The sequence below is a fragment of the Polyodon spathula genome, chromosome 1 (genome assembly GCF_017654505.1).
Source record: "Polyodon spathula isolate WHYD16114869_AA chromosome 1, ASM1765450v1, whole genome shotgun sequence".
Lineage (NCBI taxonomy): Eukaryota > Metazoa > Chordata > Actinopteri > Acipenseriformes > Polyodontidae > Polyodon > Polyodon spathula.
The window spans coordinates 84381479-84403881 of record NC_054534.1 but is presented as its reverse complement, the minus strand read 5'-3'; the positions used below and the strand labels follow the sequence as shown (position 1 = coordinate 84403881).

Genomic DNA, 22403 nt, shown 5'->3' with positions numbered 1-22403 from the left:
TCCAAATATCTTTCCAGCTCAAACTTAGATGATTTTAGGTGCCATTTCTATCATTGGTGAATATCTTCTTTACAAATTTGAATGGATCTTTATAAAAGTTAGTTTTCACACGCTCTTTCTTTTTGTAGTGTTTCTGTAGGCGCTCAGCTCTGCGCAATGTTGCAAGCTTATCTTTTATGACCCTTTGTAACAGATTGAGAGCCTCCTTCTGACTTTGTTCTGTTTTTCTCCATTGCTTCCTCAACTGCATCCTTTCTCTAACTAAGCGTTCAATCTCCTGCTGCCATCTAGACTTTCCAGGAATAGTTTGTACTTTTTCCTTCCTTTTTTAATTCCAAACCTCTCGCTTCCATATGCGTAGATGATGTCCCCAAATTTATCCAGCTTCATTTCAACTGTTCCATTTAACCTTTCCAAAGTAAAACAGTTTTCTCACACAAGCTCTTGGCCATTTAACTCCAGGCTTGTGCCCGTTGAGGTTAATTAATCTTAGCCCCCCCTGCTCAGACATGTTAATCCCCATAATGAAAGTGTCTACAATTACTGAAATGGTTATGCGTTGGTCTATTGGGTTATTCCAGTATGACTGTTTCTGTGTCTGTTGCACATTGACCACTAGCTGATGTTTAATGTAGTTGTTCTACACAGAAGGGGGACTTGTGAGAAAAAGGGTTGTGGCAGTAAGAGTTAAAAGATTGTATATGTCTTGATTATTAGCCTTTAAATTGACTGTTTTTTTTTTTTCAGGAAGTTCATTTGTATAAATTTGATACACACCTCTATTTGCATAATCAGAATGCTGGAAACCAAATGGAAACACACTGTACCTGCTGGTTACAAGCAATCTGTTAGTGAACATGAAAAAGTTTGACCAGATCAGCTTTGAGGAAGGATCCTTTTTCATTGGAGACGAATCTAGAGAATGTTTGCAGAGTGAACATGATGCCAATCTAGTTACTAAAATTGGATCTGAAATAATTTCAAAGACTTACTTGTCATGTACTAATATTTTGATTCATTTGCTGCACAAGACTTGTGCAATATGCACTTTCGAAAAAAAAAAAAAAAACACATGTTGAAGCAATGTGTGTGTTGTTTTTTTTAATTAATTTAAATAATAAGACTGGTTCTGAATTTATTTTATATATATATATATATATTATATATATATATAATAAATATATATAAATCCCCCCTTATAGGTTTTTTTTCAGTCAAGTCATTCATTTTTGGCGATATGATGGCCAAGATAAGAAACTTTTAATTGCTTTGTCATTTCTCTTTACAAATATCCACGTAACATTTAGGTATAATTGTTGTGCTACTTTGATATGTTCCATTGATATTAATACAGTTCAGTCTGTTTTGTGCGAACATATAGAATTAAACAAAATGAGTGAAAATGGAACTATTTACTGGCATCAGTCAGTGTGATTATGATGTGGGATTTGAAGAGTATACTGTATTAACTATTGTCACTTTACAGGCAAGGAGTTGATGTTGTTGCGCTAAACATGAATTGAATGGAATGTATTTTTCTCTTGCTAGATGTTCCAGAAAGTTATCAGCATTCTTGGTGGACTCTGAAAAATACAAAGCTGACCAAATGAACAGATAATCTCTACAACCAAAAGGATTTGCTGTGGACAATAAGACATGTTCTAAATCCTTTGTGATTGCATAGGTCTGTGTGTATCTCTTATTTTGTAAAGACACCTCCATAACCCATCTACCCTTACACTTGGCAGCAAAACAATTTTTTGTTTCACAGATTACTGCATGTAGCACAGCTTCAAATCTGAAATGCATTATCTGACTTGCGTGATGTTTTTTTTTATTTTTTTTTTTATTTTACATGCACTAAGTCAGTGCCTAGAGTAATTTAATGAGGACAGTCCGTAATAATGAGGAAAGAGAAAGCTTTGACTTGATTTCTTTCATCATTCTATGCATTTCAATATTCATAGTCAGGCATTGTGCATACATACACTTTTAATGCTGCTTCCATTTTCCTTCAAGACTGATGGGCTTATTGTGTTTATTTATTTATTTATTTTTTTCAGTGCAGGACATTGCATATTTCTTATTATTTGCCTGGTTTGTTCTGAATAAAGGAGTTTGTAGGTTAAATATATAGTAACAGTAACACAAAAACGAATAATGAAGTAATAAATAAAACGTACCATAATGTGAATTATCTGTTTAGTTTTGTAAGCATTTTTGTCTGGTAGTAATTATAATTTGATTTATTTTTAAGTGTTACATTAGATTTGGAATCATCAAAAAATGCTTCCAATAATAAAATGTGATGTTAGGAATCAGATATAGGTGATACTGGTATATACTCCCACCTCCCCTCCCCCCAAGAGTCAGTGAATGCACATATTTTTGTGTATAGTTTTCCAACCTGGTTGTCTATACTTTTTTTTTTTTTTTACTTTAAAATCTTTTAACTTGAAATTATTAGATTGATGTATGTTGGGCACTATTTTATTTTACAGCTGAATATATTTTTTACAATATAAATCAAACTGAAAACATCATTGTTTTGTATTATTAGTATTATTATTGTATATGTATTTTCAATTTGAATGAACTACAAAAAAATGCTGCTTGATAAAGACCTGGTAATGAAGCACTCAATTAGTCGTATTCAAGTAGCATCCTTATTTGAAACAAGTTGTAGCCACAAGAGTTGTATTTTAATACAGTATTACAAATGTGTTATTTGACTACAAAGAGTAGTTACCACCTTCACTGTCACATGAATTATAGAAGTACTGAAGTGCTTAAGTAAAATATTAAACAGCTTAGACTTTATTAATGTCTTTACCTCAATTAAGCAATTTGTGTTTCTCAATGCAAGTACAGTATATGAAGCTTCTGTAATAGTTTAGATAAAGTTTTGCGAGGGGCAAAGACATTCTTACCTGCCCTATTTTAACGCGTGTTCTAAGAATGATAAAATGACAAAGACACTAGCAAGCAGATGCAGCAAGTTCTAACTGCCAGTAAAAGATTTCAAATCCATGTCGTGTCACTCAAGAAAAAGAAATAGAAAACAACTTGAACCATGGTTTGTACTGTACTGTAAAATCTTAATTGTCCAGACTGCAGTTTTTCTCCAAACAACACTGGTAATTAATCATGTTGTGTTTAATGCTATTTTTCCCTGAGTAAGCATACAAACCATGTATCTTTAAAATGTTGTACTGTTTAGTTGTTTCTTGATTGGAAGATGATATTTCAATTTTATAATGCCAGTAATAATTTGGTCAGCTATTGGAAACCACCTGGTTCCAATTAGTTTGGATTCGGTAATGTATTTTGTAATGATTCAGTAACAGAATGTCATAAATGAGAAACCAAGTGAAAATGTTAAGGGCAAATTGAAAATGTAGTGTCTGTAAATTGTATTTTTAGGAGAAAAATGTGGTAATAACAAACTTGAGGATATACTTTCAAAGTGATTACTCCAGTATTTAATTAATATCTACTTTTTGAAAGGAAAACACATTATACAAAAAAAAAAAAAAAAAAAAAAAAACTAAAACCAAAAACTACTAAATAACATAATGGATGATTCTCCTTTAAAAATAGTTCATTTAAGAACATAAGAACATAAGAACATAAGAAAGTTTACAAACGAGAGGAGGCCATTCGGCCCATCTTGCTCGTTTGGTTGTTAGTAGCTTATTGATACCAAAATCTCATCAAGCATCTTCTTGAAGGATCCCTGGGTGTCAACTTCAACAACATTACTGGGGAGTTGATTCCAGACCCTCACAATTCTCTGTGTAAAAAAGTGTCTCCTATTTTCTGTTCTGAATGCCCCTTTGTCTAAACTCCATTTGTGACCCCTGGTCCTTGTTTCTTTTTTCAGGCTGAAAAAGTCCCTTGGGTCAACACTGTCAATACCTTTTAGAATTTTGAATGCTTGAATTAGGTCGCCACATAGTCTTCTTTGTTCAAGACTGAACAGATTCAATTCTTTTAGCCTGTCTGCATATGACATGCCTTTTAAGCCTGGAATAATTCTGTTCGCTCTTCTTTGCACTCTTTCTAGAGCAGCAATATCTTTTTTATAGCGAGGTGACCAGAACTGAACACAATATTCAAGGTGAGGTCTTACTAGTGCATTGTACAGTTTTAACATTACTTCCCTTGATTTAAATTCAACACTTTTCACAATGTATCCAAGCATCTTGTTAGCCTTTTTTATAGCTTCCCCACATTGTCTAGATGAAGACATTTCTGAGTCAACAAAAACTCCTAGGTCTTTTTCATAGATTCCTTCTCCAATTTCAGTATCTCCCATATGATATTTATAATGTACATTTTTATTTCCTGCGTGCAGTACCTTACACTTTTCTCTATTAAATGTCATTTGCCATGTGTCTGCCCAGTTCTGAATCTTGTCTAGATCATTTTGAATGACCTTTGCTGCTGCAACAGTGTTTGCCACTCCTACTTTTGTGTCGTCTGCAAATTTAACAAGTTTGCTTACTATACCAGAATCTATATCATTAATGTAGATTAGGAATAGCAGAGGACCTAATACTGATCCCTGTGGTACACCACTGGTTACTACACTCCATTCTGAGGTTTTTCCTCTAATCAGTACTTTCTGTTTTCTACATGTTAACCACTCCCTAATCCATGTACATGTGTTTCCTTGAATCCCAACTGCGTTCAGTTTGAGAATTAATCTTTTGTGCGGGACTTTGTCAAAAGCTTTCTGGAAATCTAAATAAACCATGTCATATGCTTTGCAATTATCCATTATCGATGTTGCATCCTCAAAAAAATCAAGCAAGTTAGTTAGACACGATCTCCCTTTCCTAAAACCTTGTTGACTGTCTCCCAGGACCCCGTTACCATTTAGGTAATTTTCCATTTTGGATTTTATTATAGTTTCCATAAGTTTGCATATAATAGAAGTCAGGCTTACTGGTCTGTAGTTAGTAAACTCGTTGAAAAAAAGGGAGCCAATTTGAATTTAGGGCTTTTTAAACTTATTTTTTTTTCCATTGGTTTCCTGGTTATAGCTATCGAAGTACATTATTCCACTGAAAGGACAGTAATTGAGTTTTTTTTTTTCATATGCATTGTACAATCAAATAAAAAGAGCAATACAGCCAATCTATCTATTTGTGTTTGCTGCCACCATTTCCCTTCTAGACTGATGGGCTTATTTTGTAGCTTTTCTATGCTACGCAGTGCAGAACACTGGATTGTTTATTTTGCAAATTATTTTATTGTTTGCCTTTTTTGTCCTGAATAAAGGAGTATGTAGGTTAAAGCTATAGAACATAGTAACACAAAAACTACATAGTAATAAAAGCCTACTTGATTGAACCACAAGGAAAATGCATATTCACATTTTAATTTTCATTATTCAGTGCATCAAGTATGGCACTTCACAGGTTTTAAATTAAGAGCAAACACTTATAGCACATTTAATATGCATGCATCGAATCACGAGGTACACATGGTAGTATGTTTCCATTTCTGTACATTCAACAAAATTGTACAGTACTTTTCAGCAGTACTCTTATTAAAGTCAAGTGGAGCAAGCATGTATTAAATAACAGTTTAAACCTGACCTTTGCAAGCAGGACCCTACAAATGGCTGCTCATGTTTTATACTGAATTTAGCATCATGTAGGAGGATGATTTACTGCTTTGCCTGCCAGTATTTTATATTTGACTTCCATCTGGTAGCTCGACAAATAGTCCAGGGAATTACTGCCTGCATCACAAATCTGCCAAAGCAAGGGATCCTGCAGCATGACCAGTACAACTGTATGTAACTGCAATGAGGTGGCACTGAGTGTGACAGGTAAAATAATTGTAGTGTTACAGTTTACCATAGTTGAATAATGCATAGATTATGGTATTGGCCAGCTGAGAAAATTAATAAACTTTAGTTTTCTCACATTACGTTCTCTGATGTACCCACTTCAAGGGTCAGAATTCTATAGCTAATTATCCAGAAGCTGAACTGCCAGTTTGGGATATCAATTTTCTTTGGGAGTATTTGCATACGTACAGTAACATTTACACATAAAAGAGAATATAAAATTACCGGTAGATTGATTTTACATGTGCAGTTTGTTTAATATGTAACAGTTCTACATAAATAAACCCATTTTAAACATCTGTTAGTATTTGTACAACATTGTACTGGAATTGTGATAGAACTCCCAGAAGAGATGTAGGAATACTAAAAATACCCCACCTATAGAGAGAACAACCCTGGACAATCCCACTTACTGAACAGTAAACACAATACAGCTCACCCATTGAAGTAAATGCCGTGCAGAGTATCCTAAAACTCAAACTGGTACATAATCTGAAAGTGCACTTCATTTTACAGTATATCCTAAACGTTACAAGACTAGTTATTGGAACGCTGCTTAATCATCATAACTTCGTTTCTTTACAGTGCAATCACTACTTGTACAGAGTGTACCAATCTAAGAAAAGTCTGAAAAATGGCTCATAACAAGATATAACAGAAAGGCATTGTTAATATGATGCAAAGTAAGTATGTAACATTTGAACGCAAAGGCTAATAGTAGTCGGAAGTCTAAACAATATCCAAGAGCATTTTTAAGTCATGGCTGAAAAAAGCAATAATAATAATTAGAAAATGTTGTATGCTGTCCACTAGTTCCACCCAGGAGAGCAATACTTATCCTTTTTTACTATTATTATTTTATGTAAACACTAAAGTGGAATATTAAAAACTCATTAAGGCATCTCGTTCCTGCACGCTAGTAAAGAATGACTTTCCAAACACAAATGAGTGTAGGCCAGCTTTCAGCTTTTCAGCCAAGGCCATCACAATACTGAGATCTCCTTCCACTGTCAGATCCAGATCTCCCTTCAGGTTGCGGAGGGACCGGAAAGGCTTCTTTCCCTTTTGTCTAAACATTAAAAAAAAAAGATTTAACCCATAAACTGCGTGTAGTAATAATTGTTTAAAGAGTGAGATACGTTTATCTTGCACTTACGTTTCATCCTCTATGTACTTTATCAGTGTTAGTGCTTTTCTATGAAGGACAAGCAGAAACTGAGCAAGGAACATGCTTCTGAGGGACAATCCAGGCTTCAGCTGAAAGACCTGAAAAAAAGAAAACATTTACTGCTTCAGTTTAATAAAACTGTTTGTGTATTTAACCCAGGTGTTTTAAAACTGGCTGACAGACTTGCACAAACTTCAGAGGGGGAGCCTGATTGCAACAGATTTTTTGGAACAGATTTGACGTATTCAATCAAAGAATTAAATTTTGTCTTTAAAATGTGTTTTGATGTTCTCTATATTTTTTAAATATACTATGAATAGTATATTTACATCATAGTAGGTTGTCAGAACAATTTTTTTATAGCACTCAAATCCTTCCAGAAAAGAGAAGGACAACTATAGATTTCACTTGCAGGGACATGATAATCTAAGGCAGCTTCAAACCAACTAAATTTAGTGAGAAGCATTTTCCCCAAAAAAATCCATGAAGAATTGGATTTCCAGACCTTTTTACAAGTCTTCTCACAAGGTTTAGCAAATGAGCTCAAATACTGCTTTCAGAATCTATGATTTTATGACTCTTTAGAGCTTATGAAGCAACCTTGTCATCTGTATGTATGTCACACTTGCATTTTTACATCTACTGTACATTTAAAACTTTATATCTATGGAGTCAATCCCAACAGAAACCACTAGAGCGCAATGACAGCAAATCTTTGTGTTGTAACGCTCTTGGATTAAATTTGAATAATGACACTACTACCCTTATAGCAGCTTTAAAAAAAATAAAACATACAACAAAAAACTATGATACTCTATGAACTGTATACTTATTTGACATATTACATTTGTGCATTTCCGTAAAATGTGAAAAACCACTTCAACCAGGTTGCTAAGGGGTTTAAAGCTATTTATAGAAGTTGATTGTATTTGCACATTTGAAAATGAGCTCACCTGATCCAAGAAGGACTTCACCAGAGTGTCTGTATGCATTACATCCTGAAACACATTCCTGTACATTAAAAAAAAAAATCTTGAAATCTGAAAATGTAATTTAAAGCTAAACAAACATAAAAAAAAAACTGTGAAGAGACACAAAACCCTCAAGCTGACAACCTCACTGCTGATAGAAGAGGGTTAAACATGTATTGACTTTTATATATATATATATATATATATATATATATATATATATATATATATATATATATATATATATATATATATATATATATATATATATATATATATAAAAAATATAATATATATATATAAAAGGACTGTATATAGGCTAACATAGATAGATTGTATAGTTATCCATGATTAATGATTTAAAAAAACTGCAAATAGTGTGATAAATGTTGCAGTAAGTATGCAAGACAAGATTTTCCCTTCCAAAGCTGCCCTTTTTTCATGTGAAGAGCTGTTTCATTTAAGAGCACTGTTTTTCAACTCCATTTGTGGATGTCCTGTAATAAAGGAACCCAGTCCCTCGATACAGTAAGTCAGCAGTAATGTGGTTTCTTAATCAGTACGAGTAAGTAACAGAAGCCCAGTAAAATTGGTTTCTTATTTTGTTTCACTGATTGAATGAACATTTTGCAAGCACCTCAGTACAACTAGAGAAAAAAAAAAGGTAATTTATGACTTACTTAAATAGTAATAAAATATATGCAGTTGCTGAAGGCGCAGGTCTGCATTAAAACAAAACGCTGACCGTCGTTTGTAAAAACGGTGCAAAATATTTACTAGCTTGTTGCAGGATTTTAAATCTTTGTTACCAGCACTTAAGTCCTCTTTTAACGTCTATTATAATGTAAATGGTAACAAAAAATGCTAGACTACTTACAAATCTGGAGTGAAAGTTTCATTTGCATGTATAATTGTATCAGGAGCCATTTCTTCATCAGATGTAGCTTTCCAAAGTGCTGTAAGCTCGGATCCCATGTAGCGCCGTTGGTTAAAAATATGCTCATGACAAGGTGCCATCTGTTTTACGGTATTGACGTCTACATCAATGTGTGTGGTTGGATAAGGGGAATATAGCACTTGGCGAAAGGGCAAAACAAAACTGCCAGTTGAATCCTAAAAAGAAAGAAGGCCATTCATATTACTCTACAAAGTGCAAGATACAGCCATGCCACAAGTTTTGCACCACCTAGAATTTTGGGGTTGAGACATACAGTACCAGTCAAAATTGAGTACACCTGCTTGAAACCAGGTTTTTCATGATTATCTATGCTTTTAACTGTATAAACTTGTCTATAAACTCTTAATATTTCATTATATGATATGTGTACTTATATAAGCTGATAATCATAAGTGAATTGTATTCAAAAATTAAATTTTTAAATGAAAATGTTAATCTTGTCTATTTCAATGAAATGGTCACCCAAAGCAAGGGGATTTCAGTCTGAAGCCAAAGTCTCAAATGTGTATAACACGGTGTTAGAACACTGTATAAAAGTGTCTTTGTTAGATGTTCTCTGAGTTAACTAGCATGTTACCTAAATTATCTTTTGTCACCAATTATTGTTAACAGGTGAGGGTCCATGATTACTACAAATATAGGTAGAATAGGCACAAGTTTTAAATTCCTGAATGTAAGGGAGCAGAAAATGGCAAAATACACCCAGTGAAGCAAAGAAAAAAAGACAGTCTGTAATTACTTTAAGAAATGAAGGTCAATCTTTAAGACAAATCGCAAGAACTTTGCAAGTGTCTGTAATTGCTGTGGCCAAGACTATCAAACGATTTGAAGAAACTGGCACTCAACATCAACTGTTCAGAGGAGATTGCGTAAAGCTGGCCTAACTGGAAGAATTGCTGCAAAGAAACCATTGTTAAGAGTGCAGAATAAGAGGAAGAGACTTGCTTGGGCCAAAAAACAGAAACTGGACATTTGAGGAGTGGAAGTTGGTCTTATGGACCAATGAGTCAAAATTTGAAATATTTGGGTCCAACCGCCGAGTATTTGTAAGACGTAGAGAGGGTGAGCGCATGAGTTCTGCATGTGTGGTTCCCACTGTCAAGCATGGGGGAGGCAGTGTCATGGTCTGGGGTTGCTTTGACCATGGCAAGCTCAACCAGCATGGCTATCATAGCATACTTCAGAGGCATGCCATTTCATCAGGATTACGCCTAGTTGGGCAGTCCTTCATTCTTCAGCAAGATAATGACCCGAAACACACCTCAAAGATCTGGCGAAGAAGGAAAGCGAAGGACAACTCAATCTAATGACCTGACCTGTCTCCAGACCTCAATCCCATAGAACTTGTATGGGACAAACTGGACAGAAGAGTCAAAGCAAAGCTATCCACAAGTGCCCTACATCTCTGGGAATTGCTGCAGAAGAGCTGGGAAGACATGTCGGGCGATTTCCTGCTGAAACTTGTTAACCGAATGTCTCGTGTTTGTGAGGCTGTTAAGGCAAAGGGTGGCTATTTTATAAGCATTATAAAGGGGGAGCACTGTATTTGCATAAATATAAACTGAGGGTTAAAATAGTTGTGGTACCCTAGGGTTTTTAATTAACATGTACACATACATAACAGTTGCAATCGGGGAGTTTAAAAAAGAAGAAATAATGGGTTTTCCACCTGAAACCCATTTACTGGGGTCAAACAAAAACAAAATGTCCCCAGAGAATTGTTCTGTACTGCCAGTAAATCAATAATATTTGGTAATAGATTACCAAATAATAATAGATTGCTGTCCATCAACCCTCCAAAGCTTGAACAGTTTTGTAAAGAAGAATTGGCAAATATTGCCAAATCTAGATGTGCAAAGTTGGTAGAGAGCTATCCCAACAGACTCACAGCTGTAATTGCTGCCGAAGGTGCTTCCACCAAGTATTAACTCAGGGGTGTGGAGACTTATTCAATTATGACCTTTCAGCTTTGTATTTAATATATAACTTTTTTCTCAATAAAATCTTTTTTCCCCTTAACAGTGTAGTATGGTGTGTAGATAAGTGGAAAAAAAATCCTCATTTAAATGCATGCAACTCTGAGGCATTGACACAACAAAATGTGAAAAAGGTTCAAGGGAGTGTCGACTTTCTATAGGCACTGTACATACTTGCTTATTTAGATATCTAAATAAACAGCAATAAAACCAAACGTAATTAATTGATTTTTAAACAAAGTAAAATATCAATCTGTATGTGCAACATGCTGACAAAACCATTTATCACACTATCTCTTTAATTCTTAGCAACACACAGAAAAAAAAAACTTGCTCAGGTCTTTATACAGATACAAAGACGTTATTTGCAGTTAGTTTAAAGTTGCCAGTATTTCTATTCAATTATTGTTTCTGTAGCACTTTGCTAAACAGATTATTATATTGACTTGCTGCACACATTTTCAGATTTGCAGTTGGAACAGAGATCTGAGCACACAGACACACTCCACATTTATCATTCCTATCTAGAGTTGTTCATACTAATCCATTCTGATCAATGTGTAGCTGTCCGTCCATCTCCTGTTAATTACTCCTGTTTGAAGTTAGGAAAGCGATTCTAAAGTATATTTATTCATGTGATGGTGACAGAGGTTGCGGGGAAAGCAGACAAATCGAGTCTTCCAAGCTTTTTGGTAAATTGAGTTTTCAAAGTCAACTTGTATTCTGAAATACAATCTTGAGTTATTTGTCAATTCGAACTTAACAAAAATCCTACCTTTAATAAGCCCTGCACATAGAGGCCAGAATCATATCTGAAGGATGATTCTGCTCTGCAAAGCCGTGAGCATTTACGTTCAGTAGGAGTCAAGAAAAGACAAAGAGTTCTGACCATCTGTTAGGGGAGAACAAAACAAAAATAGAAATCATTAGATCCTTGGGTTAATAACCCCTGCCCTGGATATAAAAGCTAAATTAGAATAAAGTAAAATGAAAAAGCAGTTCACTAGGACTTGTAAAAATGTAAATCGGATTAACAAAGATGACAGATGCCTTATTTCCCCAGATTCTGACTAAAAGCATGTGATTTAGTACATACATACAGGACAGACCAGCTTCTGATACTTTCAATAGCTTGTGCTAAAGTGTTTCCCTTGATATCTGTAAAAATGCAAGTGTGACTATGCATGAACAGATGGCTGTACATTAGGGATGCAAGTTGGTTATGATCGTTTTTTTTTTTTTTTTTTTTTTTTTTTGTTTTTTTTTTTTTAATCACACTCAGTTGTTTTTGACATCCAGACGGTTTCTCGTAAAAAACAAAATGAACGTTCAAAACCAAAAAACTGAACTGCATTTGTGCAGCCAAGGGAACGGGACATACCATTATTACACATGTTTTTGTTGTTTTTAACTGTGATAAAGTTGAATACAGTATTATTGCATTACTAATACCACTGTGTTATACAATCAGACACAATGCAGAATGAATACAATAAGGTATTAAGAGATATTCAGCTTTATGTATTATCTTCCTGGTACCCCCACTGTCATCGTGGTCAGTTCTAAGTGGCAAATCACGACTGACTACAACTGCAGCTCATGGTTTTTGAAATTGCAATTATTGCAATCAACATGTTGGCTTCAAAGTTACTGAGATGTTTGGCAGCATTTTAAAATTGTTTCTGCTAAGGAACACTTCTAATTTAAAATGCCACCTTCACTTATGTCAGAATAAACTAAAGCTAGAACTCAGGCTCATTGCCAGCACCCAAAAAAAACACTACACAAAGTGTTCTCGTTTAGTACACCGATTTATTATAGCCCATTACTATAATGCCAATGGCTTAAGACTGAACTTGAATACGACCCCCTTGTAAACAAAGCCTTGGTCTCAATGAAGAAATTTCCTGGTTAAATAAACTAATTGCAATACCTGCGCTGTAAATGAAGCGACCTAAGTAAAAAATAAAGTGATTAGCACACAGAAGCATCGGATTTAAAGCACCTTACAGATATTTCTCGGCAGTATCCCTTTGACTTGCTTTTCAGCTTCGCCCAGTTTACTACTCCAGATTCATAATGGTTCCAGACCTCAACTAACATTTTTTTTTGTATTTTGCTTTTTCAGTCAATTAGCATCATTATTAAATGTTTAATTAGGTCTAGACATAGTAATTTAACGGACTTCACCACTTCTTTTTTTTTTTTTTTTTTAAACTCAAGAACCTCCAGCTTCAGCTTTTCTCTTCTTAGGAAGCATCATTTTAACAAAAGGTTTGGTTAGGCTGCGCAAGCCATGTATTTGCATATGACTACTAGCACCAGCACCTTTTATCAACAAACCTGAACACCAAGACTAAGCATGAAACTGCGGTTATCCCTACTGAGGGCAGTCAGAATCAATCGGGTAAGTCTTGTCATAACTTTTGATTTATGTTACCACAGTACAATTATTAAGGGGTGTTAATATGTTTACATGCAGAAAAGTGTGTGATGAACTCTTGAAAATGGCACAGACTTAGTGCTGAGACTGCTGAAGCTTTTTAATTGTACAAAAAAAAATTGTTACAGAGTCTGTGGTCAGGATGGCTTGGTGGCAACATCAGACAAGGAAGAAGCAGGCGCAAGTACTGTGGGGGAAGTCAACTGCGCTCGTATTTATTAAATGAAAATCAATTTTACATAATAAACAAAAAGGGCTTGATGGCCAAACAAACAGTTTAAACAAAACACTGAACAAACCAAAAGGCACGTTGGTCTTAACAAATAATAAACAGAGGTAAACAAACAAGTATAGTGCTGGTTTTGACCCAGCATGCGTAGCAATTGTTTTTAAAGTTTTGTCTTACTGTCACTTTCTCTCCACTCTCGCTTTCCCACTCTACACTCTCATCAACCCTCTATGAGAGGCTGCTTTGCTCTTATATTTGTGGCCATCTCCCAATTGGTAATTACTTCATTAATTTGGGAGATGGCCAAGTTACACACAAGTTTTTGTTGGATGGGGGATTTTAAACCCCATCCATGAGGAAAAACAATAATAACAAACATTGTGTTTTTAAACACTAAACAACAGATCATCATAATAATACAACAAATAAACAAATAAGCTTCTGTTTGGGAAAATCATAAACCGCTGCATCCCTAATGTACATACATATAGCTGCTTCCACTATGTACTCATGCCAGGGAGATTTCCCATGTGGGGTAAAGTAAGCGATTGGGCTGAAGCTGTGATCTGTACATCAGAATATACAGACAGCCTGAATCTTAAACAACTACAATTAAATTAATAAAGATAGTATGAATGGAAGTCTGCAGCACTGTTCTTCAGAGTGGCCCTTTAGAGGCATCACTCCTGAGACTTCATTGTGAAACATTTGTAATTTGTATAGTGTTGAAAACAGAAACACATGCCAAATAAGCCCTTTACACCAACACACGGCACTTTTCTAATAAGGAAATATTTTTAAACTGTATGTGCAAATCTCCAGTTTTCCTTTTATACACAATGAACTGTTGTGGATTATCTTCATATAAAACGCAAAGTTTAGCCTTCAATCCTTTTAAAGTTAAAAAAAAAAAAAAAAAAACACTTCACTGTTACCTTGTTAACTTTCTCTGGATTGCTCCCCACCACCATAGAGCAGCCACACGTTTGCAAATGTGAGCTAATAGCCCTAGAAAATAAAAAAATATATATAAGCGTGGTAGCATTTTTACCATACTTTTGTCTTCAATTAATTTTGTAGTTAATTACACATGTTTTATTTAGGGTTATGCGTTGAATAAACTAATGTACACACTTTGGTCATGTGATAAAATGCTGTGGCTCTGTTTTGATTGCATCTCAACTTCTTTACTTTTAAAAGGTCAATGTTAATCATGCTGACTTTCTTTTAAAATGAGTCAGAGAATAAGTTCATCATACAAACAGCAGGCTCGGCAGGCTCAGTACTGCTTATGGGATTGGAAGTTCAAATCTAAAATGGCAAGACAAATGCAGCAAGTCCCTGCTATGCTAAACCACTTAGACGGAAGCCTGGAGCTGATCCAACCCTACTCTATCCTAAGAGTCATCCTTCCGCAGCAGAAATTGCCTCCAAGAAGAGATTAGCAGCATACAGATTTTCTACCATCACAAATTCCCCAGTAGTGGAGTTAGGTTTTTGGCAAGTGCCTACTAAAAGAGGCTTTTTTAACTTCTAACAATAATGCTCTTCAATTGTATTCACTATCAACACAATACTACAATGAACTCACTATATTCTAATTTACTAAACTTACTACAGTAGGACTAGACAGCTAGGTACGGACAGAGAAGCCTCATACAAAACAACTGATGACCACAGGACAGGCTCAATTTAAAATGAACTTCATGTTCAGATTCAGCCAAAAGGCACGTTGCTAAAGGCAAGCTGATCTATTCTGAGCTTCAACAAGCCAGGATAATTTGTAAAAACTTGGATCTGTCCATAATGGCAAGCACAGTCAGCTTTAATCACAGATAACAAAAACAGCAATAACGTGCAGTAAGAAAACGTTTCACACAGTGATTTAAGCATCTATCAGCATCCATCTGAGGTATCAACAGGCATAAATTTCAAATATTTTATCCCCATACAGCAAATACTTACTTATGTAGAAAATCTTCATGGCAGCTATCTCCAATGTCATCATCATTTAACACTGTGTCCTTAATCTAGGATACAAAAAGAAAATACACAACAGGAAATGTAATTTGGACATTTAGCACTTAGTAGCTAAACAGAAAGATTACCAAGTAAATAGTTGTAGTGCCGTTTCAAGACACAGATATACATAGTAGTCTACCACTCTCCTGTACCTTTACTTTACTACTAGGGCAGTTTGTTCTGAGTAGAATTGACTTTCCTAGCGCTGTAGACTGTGTTGAAAGGGTTATTCTGAAATACATGTTCTGCATACCTCCTTACTGTAAGTTTCTGAAATCTGGTCAAATTTTAACAGTAGATGTACAGTGAGTCCTTCACTGCACCTATTAGTCTTTCATGATGGACAGTTTAAAAAAAAAAGTAATTGTAAGTTGTATTAGTTGAGTAATGTTCATGTTGAAAACTGTCACGTCCAATTAGAACCTACTTGATATCCATGCTGGCCCTACACCACATTGACAGTGTTAGTGTTAAAAATGCATATCTGCATTTAAATCAGAACAAGCAATATTAAAACATAATTTGCTCAGATTTACATTATTTCCCATGCTAACGGTACAAGATAAACAAGTAACACGCTGTTTAACATATTTGTAATGTTTCATTTAAAACAAACAGACATGGATCATGAATTGTAATGAGAACCTCAGATGAAACTGAAGATTCATCTTTGAATTCCACCTAAGGTGCCTTTCAACATTCCCCCCCTGACCAAACATTACAAGTTTTACTTTTTAAATATGTATATATATTCATATAATTCAGTAAAGCGCAGTATTGCTGTCATGTTACAATGGTTATTGAAATTAAATTAACTTTACATCTATTTCCTCTGGGACGCTGTGCGACTTCATGGAAGACAGCAGATCCATTATTGGAATGATTTCAGTTGTAAGCACAGATACAATGCTGTGTCCCTGGAAAAAAATCAAAATAGCTGCATAAGGTCAACATGCAGTATAAACCAACAATTCTGCAATTCACAAATGCGTAATAAGGAGTCCTCAAAATACATTTTAAAGGCTGGGGTTTAAATGTACTCCCTTTTTGATTGTTATGCTTTCTGGTGAATGCAGTGCTTGTAAAAGTTCAGGTACTTATATAGCGGGAAAATTAAGTATTCTACAGTTCCCCAGGGAAGTTTATTCACGGGGGAGCTTTCTGGACTACAGCCTAACTACCCCCCCCCCCCCCCCCCCCACACACCCAAAACTCACCCCAATTCTCATCTGGGAACTCTCAGCTTTCACCACACAGGAACTCAATGTAAGACCCCCGAGTAATCGGTGTCTAAATCTGAATTTTATTTAGGTTTACCATGGCTAGATTCAAACTTATTTCCCAGGGCAAAGCAAAGGTTAGCGAATCATAACAGATCATTAATCTATCATAGTGCAGGGTGCCCTGAGGGATGCCTGTTATTTTTACAATTCAAGGCAGTGACACTCGTCATGTTCCTTTATCTAGATTGTCTGTACAAATAGAGAACTCTTAAAGACTAGAAAGACCTTTGGATTTAGAAACTGAATAGCAAGTGCTAATATTAGTTTTAACACCAGTGCCAAGAAATATGCACCACAGTAAGGTTATTTCAAATCCACACAGATCTGTCAGTGCCGGGACACAAATTCATGAACCATTGACTCTTACAGTAAACATACTGGCTCACACGTACATTAAAACAAACATGGAGCACCAGGCTCCAAAACATGATTTAAAACCCTTGTAAAACTAAATAAAACAAACTCCAAAATGTACTTATTCACACATTAAAACACACATTAAACTTCTTAAGGAAACCTTTCAAGATCAAGTGTCTTGATAATTTTCATGCTGTAAGTATAACCTTTCTTCTCCCGAGACCCATTTGCCCCTCAGCATCAAAATAGCTTAAGGTGGTTACAACTTTCAGAACTCATCAAAAGATTCTAAAAAAATTAATTAAATAAAATAAAACTGGAAACAAAAGCATTTCGGTAATTTCAATACTATCTTCAGGAAAATGGAGTCCAGGTTCATGGTGGTAGTGTTCAACCCTCCCAAAAATTGCCATTTCATTCCTCTCTATCTGCTCTATCTATAATATGATAATTAAAACAAAACAAAAAAAAAAAGTATAATGCACTTTCACTGCTCTTTTGTAATTCCTGTACTGTAAATAGTTTCTTTGGGAGATCACAATAATGCAGAGCATGGCCCCAGAAAAAAAAAAGAAAGCTGTGAAAACAGATATATTTTCCCCACCAAACAAACTATATTTGCAGATTAAGGAATTACACAAAAGCAGTGGACAGGTAAATATCAGCAGGTCAGCCACCACATTGCTTTTTGCTTGTAACTCTTAATTTGCTTAACAGTAGTTTTAAAACTATGCAAGTCATGGTGGATAATAATGGAATACATTTTAACTGCAATTTATCTGAAAGTGTGGGCAGTTTTGATGGGCTATAATTGCTTAGGCAACACAGACGTGTGCGGTAACCATTCAAAATTGGCATCAGATGAGCAAATGCCTACCAAAAGCATGCAGTGCTAAATAAAAGAAGAAGGTGTTTTCCTGCTTCCAAAGAACACTAACCTTGTGCATCCATATTCTTCCTTTTCTAATAATATGCTTCAGACGGTCAACACAGACTCTGTGCAAAGGCAAGTAAAAGCTCAGCTCAGTTTGTGGCAAGATTATGGAGAGTGCACATGTGTTTTTATCTCCTTTCCAGTCCCCATCAAAGATTAAAGACACTATAATGACACCTTTCTCGGCCAGCACAAAAAACTTTACGTCAACGGCTCCACACTCAGCACTTCTCAGGATTTCTCCGTTCAGAGTGTGATTAGCTAAAAATGTGATTTCCCCATCACTGAGAAGCAGCTGCTCAGACTTTGGAGCCCAAATGTGTCGGACTCTTGGACCAAGAATGTTGTCCCAGTAGGCAAAGGTGGCAGCTAACAATGGTGACTCTCCTTCCAAGGCAACCACAGTCTTTGCAACTGCTGGGGATTGTGGGGGACAGTCAGAAGACATCTCCGCAGCTTACAGTATCCACCAAGTGTCCAACGACTAATACAACAGAATACTTCAGACAGAATGACTCTGGAACAAAAAAACAACACAAATAAATGATCAAATTAACATTTCAGTTACATTTCTTAGATCAAAGAAAAATAGATTTCTTATAGGCATTGTGGAATTTCCAGTCGGGATTCAGTATCTGAAGGAAAAAAAACAACAAAAAAAAACAGATCCTTTTAAATGCACTTTCAAATAATTTGCAATGTTTTCATTAAAATGCCAATGAAAGAAGTTTTAAAATCAAAGCTTTTTAAAATGTTATATATATATATATATATATATATATATATATATATATATATATATATATATATATATATAAATACAAGATATGTGTCATCGGTAGGCTAGTGGCTTAAGCCATAGGCACAGCAAAGTCAAGTTTTATTTGTTAAATCCCTCAGAGCAGTATAAAAGTATTAATCATATCAATATTTTTTTTTAACTCTTACAATGTCAATCCGTGAAGATAAAGAAGTGGGCATTTTTAAGTACTTTCACTCACTTAACAATGAATGTTACTTAGACTTTACTTACTGCAAAAACTGGACACAGAATAACAAATTGGTACTACGAAAAATAATTCGTCCCTAAGCATTGAAAGAATGCATCATGTAAACAACCCAACACCCTGAAACTGTGACATTTCAATCACAATACCTCCTCAAGAAAACACACATACACATGCCAGCAAAGTTACAGATTGCCTAGTTTTGGTGTTTGGTGAAGGGACATTTATGGATACAAATATATTTAGTAAACAAGGGGTCTCGTAAGGTTAATGGCAACACATGAAATATACCCAGTTCAGCAGTGTGATTTAATGTGTGGTCCCTTCAGTTTTAAAATATAATTGTTTTCAACATTTCCTAAAGATGGGCAGACAAGCAATCGTTTGAAGGAGGGCGAGCGAGCAACAGAAAATGTTGTGACACTGACAACCGATACATTTGTCTCTACTTGAGTGAGCAACAAATTCTGTTAGGAGACATAAGAAAAAAAATGTAAACTTGACTCGCTGCTTTATACAACACATTCCTAAGACAAAATTCAACAACAGAACTGCCCTTTTCTCCACTTTGGTCCATATTAGTACATGAGCTCCTTTGCTAAACAACTTGCTGTGATGTCCTACTTTGAAAATGTGTGATTGGTGAATGACAGAGTTGATTACTTATGACGCGTGCAGGTAGCTGTATGAATCAACATAAAGTTGGGTGTGCGATTACCGTGTTTACCAAGGAAGACAGTGAAAACGGAACTACTATGGTTTTTGTTTCAGGGCCAGGATGAACATATCACATTAAAGTTTATTTTCACTCTGTACAGATAACCCGTAACAAACATGAACACCACCATTCATAATTAATACATAAATAATCAGTTTAGTTTATCTGGCTTTTGTTTTCAGAGGAAACAATATACAGCAACGACAAATCCCCCGCCTAACCACCACACAGAACGTCGATTTTGCTTAAACACACACTGGCTGTCGTTTAGTTTTCCACTGCAGATAGTGATAGCAAAGCGATTCCTTTTCCATTGTATTTAACAAATTAAATATGTATACATGCAACATTACATACTAAGTTGTCTTGTTTCTTCAAAAAATTAATTTCTCCCGAACTAAGTCACGTAAAATCAGACTCAAACGTATCCCACACAAATGTGAATAGTACTAGTATACTGAGATATTTGTATTTATTAAATACAAGGAATAAACATTACAGTGATAAATGCATTCATTTTTTTGTTAAGCCAATATATGTAACTTCAATCTATATTTCTAATTACTTACATTTTCCGTATTTCCAAGGCTAATAAACAGATAAACATGAAAAACAGATATTTTGTTCAATCGCTTCCTGAAATCAAACCAACAAGATGCCAACAAAGAAACAGTGGGAAGAACTCCGTTTCGGTTTCCCAAATTGCTAAATTATAGAGCTCCGCCTTGAGGCTAGTTGTAGTACTTACTGTGAAAATGTCTCTGATAAATCTCTGTAGAGAATACAATTTTAAAGGGTACATAAGTACATTTGTATTTTATTGTGTTACATGTTCCCATGTGTTGCTAGAACTATGTTATGTACCCTTTAAGAAGGAAATTGTAGCCAGATTTATTTTTTCATTAAAGATTTATGTGATCCATTACCTAGTCCATATGCAACATGGGACCAATATAGCAAAGTAAGGGTTTTATCTTCCAAGGTTTTTCGTTAATGGATCTGGCGCTAAGAAAACTGAGGCAACACATTTCTATGGATCCTTTTTTTTTATTATTATTTCTTTAAAATATTAAACAACTTCCATACAGATGAATTTCATAGTTTATGTGTTCAGACAGTGTGAAAGATTCATCTTGAATTACTACTACTGTTTTTGAAAGCAGAAACCCAAAAAACTAAAACCTTAAATCAGTAAATTTGGTCTAAAAGCACAGTCTAACTAGGATATTGCTCTTTTCAAAAATAGGTGTTGATATAGATGTACAAAGACTTTTCAGAGTATGCATTTTAGAGATATATATAACACAGGTTAAATGACCTATTAAATCACCACAGAAAATCTAAGTTATGTGTAATACTCCTGGTAAAAAAGCAGAACGATGCCAGCACTCCTTATAAAATAACTTTTTAAATTAAAATAAATAAATAAATAAATAATAATATTGGCAGAAACATAACAAACAATCACACTGCGGCAACCAAGCCTTCACCAGTGCATACACATAATGAGCACAGACTCTCTATGCAATACCAATTAGACTATTAAAGTGTATTTAGTGAAAACAATTTATATTAATTAATAGTAAATATAATTAATTATAAAATAATTAATATAATGACAAAAACCTTCAATCAGATTCAACTAGCACTTTTAAAGGTCTGTATACTTTGTTTTACTGATAAAACATATATAGAATTATATAGAAAATTCAAACCACTTTTACAGAACATCCAAAGGGAGAATCATTCATCAAATTAAAACAGCCTCAATAACCATTATTAAAATGTCAGTAAATATCACACCAATCTATTAGATTACAAAACCACTTCAGAAACTGTGCTGTACATCTGCTTGTAAACATACAAAAAAATGCATATAAAAAATAAATAAAATAAATTACAGAAACACTGACAACAACAATTCTTCATTCATACCAAATGGTGCCTCAATTGTAAGTGTGTAAATCCAATAGGCTTCTCTTTGTAGCAATAATTTTGGTCGGTCTCCACCCCTTCTAGGATTTTTAACCATTTCAATGCCCAGAAATCCGGGCGAGCAAACTTTATGACTGTGTTCATTAAAGTGTCTTGCAACAGATGAACGTTGATCTCCATTACATATTGCACTCTCATGTTCACTAATTCTAGTCTTTAATTCCACCGTGTAACAATTTTTAATTTTTTTTTGGTTCCTGGGTAGTAAATGTTATTTCCTAATTGCTTATGCCTCAAAAGTATAGAAAATGGCTATTATTCCCCACAAACTTTACTTTTGTGACCAGGACAGTGATATTTTGAAATTTACCTATTTCCAATGAGAAAACGATCTTTTTCTTTCACATAAAGTCAGAAAAAAACAACATATGAATCCAAATTAACGTGTATTTATACTAAAGTAATACAAAAATGACTACAAAAGATTTAGAAGTGAGTAGTTTTTCGGGATTTACGATTATACTGTAAATCACTTTCAC

The 22403-nt window shown here is 34.7% G+C and overlaps 1 protein-coding gene across 1 annotated transcript; it reads right to left on the bottom strand.

Annotated features, from left to right (window-relative positions):
- Positions 1–5370: 5370 nt before the first annotated feature.
- On the bottom strand, positions 5371–20586 carry c9orf72 (C9orf72-SMCR8 complex subunit). Its single transcript, XM_041264539.1, has 10 exons — positions 20499–20586; positions 18209–18721; positions 16452–16547; positions 15574–15638; positions 14544–14616; positions 11712–11828; positions 8880–9115; positions 7985–8042; positions 7020–7129; positions 5371–6932 (listed from the first exon to the last, which is right to left on the bottom strand). The coding sequence occupies exons 2-10, from the start codon at positions 18650–18652 to the stop codon at positions 6746–6748; spliced, it is 1386 nt and encodes a 461-aa protein (XP_041120473.1). The 5' UTR covers positions 18653–18721; positions 20499–20586; the 3' UTR covers positions 5371–6745.
- Positions 20587–22403: the final 1817 nt, after the last annotated feature.